We start from the raw sequence: 8,645 nt of genomic DNA, 5'->3' as shown, positions 1-8,645 counted from the left end.
GTATTTGCTTAAAATCTAATTAAATTTTCCTTTAACTTAAAGTGAAACCTAATGGAAAAAAAACTTTTTGTTTATGTTCGACATAAACATCCGTTCAATTCGAAACTAATCCCGCATTCCAACTCCAAAGTTGATAGTTAGCATGGACCCGGGAACAACTCTGACCCATCTGTGTACCTTTTACCTCACAACAATCAACCACGTGACCATTCTCCCACGCCGATCTTATAAAAACCCCTTCCTTCCCCTTCTCAGGGAGTTGTTCCAGAGCAGGTGCCAGGAGCCGATAACTTTAAACATAGTGTCCTTTTTAATCAGTGAACTTTCCTAAATCATTGATTCAAATATTTAACCAGTGAACTCTCCTAATCAGTGAACTTTCCTAACCAGTGAATTTTCCTAATTCAAAGAGTGGATAAGTTTCCTCAGTGGATAACAGATCAAGAGGTATGGAAGCAATTATTGTAAGCTCTCTCTCGGTCTCTCCGCGTTTTAGGGACACGAACTAGACGATGTACTACCCGAACTTGCATTAATTAATTGTTAATTTTCCTTATGTTACATCTGGCCTCCTCATTTACTCGTATATTGCCTGTCGTCTCACCGACGCACTCCTCCCTCCGCCACTCGACCCAAAACATTAGAGCCCGTTACTGAGGGAAAAAAACTCTTTCCACCCATCCTGACAGTGAAAGGGTTTAACAACCTGTTGCCGGATCGGGAGACCTACCCCCCTTCCGGTGGTTTCACAACAATCTTTAAGAATAAATTTTACAACAATAAAGTAATTCATTTCAAAAATAACTTATTTCATTAAGATAACTAAAAACACAATAAAATTCTAACACTATCTGTATTAGTTATATTTTAAAGTAGGTACAATTAAATTAGTTTTAAATATATTTTAAAAATTTATATATACAGTATAGCGTCGATTATCCGAAAGCCAATTATCCGAAAGAATTCCAACCGGCAAATTTAAATTTTTCGCCAGTGCTGTGGCGCTGCAATTTCTGGCTATGTCTTGGACTACTCAAATATTTTACGTTTTTGATACTAAATTATTTTCTGAAGTATAATTATTTATTTTTTTATATTTTTTATTATATTTATTTTGTTTGTACAAAATAAAGAAATAATTTTTAACGATACAATAATCACGATTATTATTTTTAAAAGTTTACGTTAAGCTAAACATGGACGAAAATTCAACGCGAACCGACACACAACAAAAAATTTCAATATGAGGTAGGTTAATATTTTTTTTCGTACATAATCGGTTATCCGAAATATCGATTTTTTTTCCTGAATGATCCCAGTTTCCAATTGATATGGATAATTGACGCTCTACTGTAATATGATTACCTTTATTTCTATAATGTTAACTTATTATGAATAATATTATTAGTTTAATTAATTTCCTTACATTAAATTTATCTTACTGAGTATTTATTTAAATATAATTGAGAAAGAATTTAAAGAATATTAAACTCTAAGAAAACGAAACTCTGATTGTGATGCATTAATATTTGTTTTTCATTTGATAGATATAAACCGTACAAATAATTGCTAAATTCTTATCTCTAACTGTAAATTTTTTTAATAATAGATTCATTATAAAAACCAGCTTACTAAACTATTTAGAATGTTCTGCTATAAACCTAAGCTCCAAGAACAGTGTGCTTAGCTGAGTTTTTCGTCGTGACTCATAAATGTCTCGAAATCAATAATCATCTCTATATTAAAAAATTAGGTTGAAAATTTACAATGATAATAATAATTTTTAAACACAGCAATGTAAATTAATATAACAGATCAACAAAACAATAAACAAACAAAGAATATTTTCTTAAATGAGTACTAAGAGAAAATAAGTATCAGTGTAAAAAAAATACAACAGTTAAAGTAAATTTATTAATCTGATCAATGTATGTCTTTTAGTAGAAATAATAAGAATAAATCAATATAAATTTAGAAATATAAATAGTATAATAAAAAGAAGCTGGTTGTTACATTAAAATTTTATTAAAAAGTTAAGAAAATCATCGGAAACTGTAGTTTCTGTATTTTATATTTTACTGCTAATTACAATTTGCAGTAAAATCATTATACCAAGTTAATACAATTCCAAACGATTTACGAAGTAAAAGATACGAAAGTAGCAAATAAGATCAAGCTTTAAAAAATCTATAAACGTATTGCGTAACTTTTATGGCTGTTATGAAATTTTATTTGAAAAATAACTGATATATTATTACTCTTATTATATAATAACAATTGCTTGTGGAGCCATCTGTTATCAGACTTTTTTTTATAAAAATTTTCATATTTTTAATTGTTATAAATAATGAAAGTCTTAATTTTGAAGGTAAAGAGAAGTTTCATAAAAAAAAAATATTGACAAATCAATCTTGACTAACCACAATCCTACTCAACATTAACAAAATTTAATAACATTGAGTTGCGTGTACACCCTTGTACAAGTTACTGTACTAAATTTCTTTGCTCAATCTTTACTCCATTTTGTTATATTGAGCGTAAATCGATGAAAACACACAAATGCATACATAGACATTCAAACACAAACAATTTAAAAATTTCGTCAGTTTATTCGCATGAGTATTACGAAAATAATGAAACATAATTGGTTTAGTTCGTTCTACTTATTTATCTAATATAGCCTGAAATTCACAATTGGTATTTGTCCATCATCATTTTTCTCCCATCCTTAATTTTCTCATAATATTTTTAATCAGCTATTGTGGATTTGTTCATCGAAGTTCCTTTTTTGAAATTTCGTCTTCTCCTGCATTCTGCATATTTTTTTTTTTTTGTTAAACTTTCTGCAGCGCTACATTCGAATATTCTTTTTTCAAGCACATGCTGAATATGAGAAAAACGCAATGTAAGCATTTTTTAAGAGCTAATAAAAGTTTTTTGGGAATTTATTATTACTAATCTCAAAATTTTCTCGATTTTTCTGACAATACGAAAAGGGTTCCGAAAATAACACGTTTTGCTTTTAACTGACAAAGTGATTCTTTTACATTTTTGGAACCGAATTCAACAAAACTGCTTAATTTATTGGATTTTCTTGCAATTTTTAAAACACAAGGGTAATCTCGAAAGTAAGGTCTTTTAATTTTTTAAATACGAAGAAACGTTTTATACAAAATAAAGTTTATATCATTTTAAAGCGTGAACATTTGTCTACTTTTCTACATAATCGCCGTTTTGGTCGACGTATTTTCATATGCGCTGTGGCAATTTTTGCATGCCCATGTCATACCAGCTCGACGCCTTGTATTAAACCAACTAAAATTCATTTCCAATTGACAGAAAGTGCATAGATGTCAAAAACATCTTCAAGTGGTATAGGGTATTTCTAGCTTATCGTACTGAAATTCACGACAAACAAAAGAGCCAGAGACCATCAATTTCTGACAAGACAGTGGCAAAGGTTAAATAAACTATGCGTGAAGTTCGGCGAATCACTCTGAATGATTTCTTCATTTTGGCTATTAGTTTTTCCCCAAATACAATTTATTGGATTTTATCGGAATAGTTGAAATAGATCTACACAAGATGGAACCTGCGATGTGGCGGGGAACAGGTATTACAAGGGCATACAAAAGCTGCTACAGCTCCTAGAAAAGTGCATCGATCGAAATGGTGATTATGTACAAAAACAGATAGATGATCAAGCTTTTAAATAATATACACTCTATTTTTGTATAAACGTTTTTAAAAATTAGGAGACTTCACTTTTAAGATTACTCTCGTATATACATAATTTTCGAACAAATGCTGTCATGTATGCTGTCCTTGATACCATTCAGATAGCAAAAACCATTTTCGGATTCCAAAACAATAACAGAGACAACTTCGAATGTTGTTTTGAAAACAATGCTTCCAGGTAGAATTATTTTACGCCACATAAATGTTTTTTTTTTTTTTTTTTATTGTGGGCAATAAAAATTATTAGCATGTTGACAATCTTTTGAACTAATTTAAATTTATTCGGTAACTTTCTGGTTACTTTTTAATAAACTATTAGTGACAGTGTGAATTGCAGGAGTGTTCGCAGTGTCGAAGATTTATATTTAACTACAAACTAAGAAATTTAAGAGATAAGCATAAAATATCTGTGTCTCAACTTTTGGTAAAGTGAAGCATAGTTAGCCGATTAAGACTTTACAGTGGATGGCTCAAAAGTATTCTCAAGGTCAAATGGATATTAAAATGCATTTGTTTGCATAAAGAAATTACATTTTTACGATAATGTGCGTTCTACAAGACATGTGGAAGAACATCTCAGATGCTGCTCACAAAAANGTGGTCGAAGCAGATTCCTTTCTACTAGTTGATTTTGACTTTTGAAGTGGTGGTCTTCCTCTTTTAATTGGCGAGCGTTGCATATTAATTATGTTGATAGATTTTCCAACAATTATAATGTTAACACACAGCCCAAACAAATAAAATTTTAACGTAAAATTATTTGACAGGATACATTCTTTACCTGTATTTGAAGTGAGTAAAAAAACGCTCCAGCAGCTTCGGCAGACAGAAGCGCCCCCCCTGTTATTATAGATTATTAAAAACGTCATTTTCAATATCGAATTCGGTTTGTAAACATTATAAATAATAACGAAAACATTTGTCAATAAGTTAGATCGTACTTGATATATGACAGAAGACTTTCTATTTCTACCCACCCTATGACCTTCAACTAATAAAATTCAATAGCACAGTTCCCCTAATTTACAAACTTTTTTGCAACATTTGTTAAATTTTTGACCTAATGCTGAAGAGTTATTAAGGTAAAAAAAGAAGAGGATGAACGAAATCACCACACACAAAGTGGCACTAACATCCATATATACAAAGATAGTACCAGAATTTATTTCATTTTTCGACGTTTTAAGATCCCTACATAAAAGAATGTAAAAATCCTAAGGAGATGAATTTTTTACAGATCTCCCACACTTTCACTCTATTATATATAACAGTCAGAAAAGTAATAGATGCCTGAATAATTTTAAAGTAGTATAATTTATATAGAATCGTCAATCTTATATTTTTAATAATTAATGACGTACGCTATAAAAAACGATTTTAAGCGTAATTGGCAACCTATTTCAGTTTATACTTTTATTTGTGATTTGAATTTAAGATTATTTTTCTATTACAAAAAATAACAGAAATGAAATTTATGTCATGAATTTATATATCATTACATAGATGCCTAACTAAATTTGTTTGCCTATTTTAATGCTATATTTTAGCACTTACACACTAATTTTGTATCAAGGTGCACAGAGTAGATGAGTCATTTCTTCTTGCATAACTTTATACAATCATGCAACGCAAACATTCTAGTATTCTGTGGAAGCGCAGTGATTACAAACTAAATAAAATTTCGATATTTACCAAATTCTGCCGAATCATCCAAGAAATACTTGGATTAATAACTTTGTTTGTAATCATGGGAGAACTTTTAACACAGAAAATTACTAATTATGTAATTTACAACGATGATAACTTTATCATTTGCAGATATTTAACACTGAATAATGCATTTAAAATATTTAAAAAATCCATAGTCAACGTTATAATTTATCTGATGACACTTATCGGGCCAAATTTTTCCAACTGAAAAAATTAGCGTTCCAACAGCTAACACATTATTTGACACTGCTAAATGTTTGTATTTGTAGTTTGATAAACATCGAGATGTATTTTTAATGATCTTTCTTTCTATAAACCATTAATTGTCAACCTGTACATTAGCGATTTAAACGAATTAATTTTACCTTGCTAACACCATTTGAAAATTGTAACGGGTATTACTGATAATCGCCGGTAGTCATTATGGCGTTTAGAAAATGTGACCTAAATAACCAACTGCGTTTAAAAATTACAGTTATGACGTCTCTGATTTTCATAGAGTACTTATAGAAGTAACTGTGTGTGTCGTTAACTTTTTTAATTATTACAAGTGTACTGTGACAGAAAAAAACGAAGTATGTTTGCAATAAATAATCACATCGCACTCACAATAAAATTAACAATGAAAATATTTCATTACAACTACAATTTTTGATCTGCTTCTTGTTTTTTATTTTATATTCTAAAACCTGGAACAATATTTTATTAACAATAGCCTGAAATCTAACGTGCAACATTAGATATTTAAATAATTACAAAATAAAAACTAAAAAAATAATAAAATTCCACAGCATTTTACAATAATATTGATTTGTAATAATAAGTATTTTAAATAGGAGTGTCCAACGATTCATATGTTTGGAGAGTTGCTGGAACATCGGTAAGGAAATTCTGTTACTGTATAAACATATCATCATAATAATAAAATGCCTTATAAATAATTTTTAACTCTTGCTTTTCAGGACGAACTCTTCATGACATATGATAAAACTGAAAGACAAATAACAGGTGGAAAGTTATTTCCACTGTTTAAAGTTATCCAAGAAAAACTAAAATTTAGGTAAGTGGCTTCTTCATTTCAATCTCAAACTTACTCTTTTGCATTTAATCATAGAACTTTAACAGTATATAGACTCAAGTTTTTATACTTTTTACTGCTACCTTTTATCATTAAAAATATAATTTTGATGTAGTATTAAAACAATTTAAAAAATGAAAATATTGTTACATAATTTATATAAATTGATAATTATAATATTGCATATTTCTATTATAAATGTCATTGATGTTTCTGATTTCGTTTTAAACATGAAAAACAGCAACTACTCAATGAAAGAATACTTTAATACTTAAGCACATAAGTCTTGTTATTGAAAGAAATTATTTAGAGCATTCAAAGGTCAATACTACTTAATGAAAAAAACTAATAGGAAATTAATTAATAAATGCTATAAAAGTTTATACATTTTTTTGTGTAGTCAGTTAAATCACTTGAACAATTTTTTACAAATAATCGGAAATGAAAATTTTTCACCAACCTAATCAACAGGTAGAATTTCAGTTCCACTCTATGCGTATCTCACTTCCTAGGAAATAGTGAGAGTAAACATGAGGAACACTATTTACTCAAGAAAACTTAACGAACATGAATTACAAATTAATCAAAGTAAACGAATAAATGGGTAACCCGAGCCGTATTTAAATGAGTAAACGTTACCCAACTATTACAAATTTGCAAGAACAACCAGATAAGACATGATTGTACAAAAAACTTTTGAATATAATCACTATAAAAGTTAACACAACAGGAACGAAATACGAATGCATGACATAAAATTTAAAAAACAGCGATTTTACATGTATAATGGTCCATTAGGAAGAAAACCAAAAGACATTGATATTAGAAAACTGCAGAACAGTGTACAGATCAACAAAACAATAAACAAAAGAAGAAAATTATCTTAAATGAGTACTAAGAAAAAATCAGTGTCAAAAAAATTACAACAGTTAAAGTAAATTTATTAAAGTGGTTAATGTGTGTCTTTTATTAGAAATAATAACAATAAAACAATATAAATTTAAAAATATTAGTAATATAATAAAAGCAATCTGGCTCTTACAGTAAAATTTTTTTAAAAAGTTGAGAAAATCATCTGAAACTGTAGTTTCTGTATTTTATATTTTACTAATAATTATAATTAGTGGGGGAGGCGCTTTTGTCTGCCGAAGCTGCTGGCGCGTTTTTATACTCACTTCAAATTCAGGTAAAAAACGTATCCTGTCAAATAATTTTACGTTAAAATTTAACTGTTCGTGCTGTGTGTTAACTTTATAATTGTTGGAAAATCTGGCAAGATTCTAGGACAAATGTAGCAAAATTTCGTCCCTCCCAAATTGTAGAGCCCCCCTGTGCGAGCAGAAAAGTCAAAAGGACCATGCCCGTACGGGCGACCCTAAGCGAGATATAGCCCTCCAAAGATGCGCCTACGTCACATCCGGTCACGTGACTCCGAGCCCAAAAGGGACGGCGTCACGTGGCCGAAATTTTTTTTTTCGGTTTTCCCCATCTCAGTGTTGAAAAAAAATCGTCAACTCCCCCTTCCTTAGCCCCCAGCGCGCGTCTCCCCCTGGCACGCGGCCGGCGGCCCGAGTCTCCCGCCTGCAGCCTTCAGGAGTCGCCATCTGTTGCCTGTAAATACAAATATCTATTATTTATTACACCTCTTACCTCAGCCGGGGATCGAACCCCAGTCCCAGCAGGCGCCGATCCACTTCTCTCCTCACCGGCCCGCCAGGTCGCTCTGTAGAAACACTTCGGAACTCATACTTGAGCCATGCTAGGCCGAGGAGCTCACTGCGCATGACGGGCCCTCCGGGCGGCCCCCATCGGCCACACAGATTGAGCGCGCCGCGCCACGCGGCCACCCCCCGCCGTTCAGGTGCAGCGGGCCCGTCGCGCGGCCAATGGCCGGACGCTCGTAGGTCACTTGACCTAATCCCGGCCCACCGAGGTTTCATAAGCCTTCAGGCCGCCTTCGGGCATTTTCGGCCGGTGTTTGTTACCGCATTAGTTAGGAGTACAAGTCAGTAAATATTCAGCATTTGTGATATTCCAGTAAATATTCGATATTTGGGTACTTATGGGTTAAGAGGACGCCAGTTCAGTGGGGACGCACTTTCTAACCTAACCTAACCTA

The 8,645-nt window shown here is 31.6% G+C and overlaps 1 protein-coding gene across 1 annotated transcript in view; it reads left to right on the top strand.

Moving 5' to 3' along the window:
* Positions 1–4,281: 4,281 nt before the first annotated feature.
* Positions 4,282–8,645, top strand: part of LOC111633775 (glutamate receptor ionotropic, kainate 3-like) — a 33,481-nt gene continuing 29,117 nt past the window's right edge. The window contains exons 1-2 of the mRNA XM_023378405.1: positions 4,282–4,362; positions 6,411–6,508. Of these exons, the coding sequence (XP_023234173.1) occupies positions 4,282–4,362; positions 6,411–6,508 (179 nt within the window). The remainder of the gene's footprint in view (positions 4,363–6,410; positions 6,509–8,645) is intronic.

Source organism: Centruroides sculpturatus, unplaced genomic scaffold (genome assembly GCF_000671375.1).
Source record: "Centruroides sculpturatus isolate CEXI.00-Female unplaced genomic scaffold, Cexi_2.0 scaffold470, whole genome shotgun sequence".
Classification (NCBI taxonomy): Eukaryota; Metazoa; Arthropoda; class Arachnida; order Scorpiones; family Buthidae; genus Centruroides; species Centruroides sculpturatus.
This window is presented reverse-complemented; position numbering and strand designations above follow the sequence as displayed.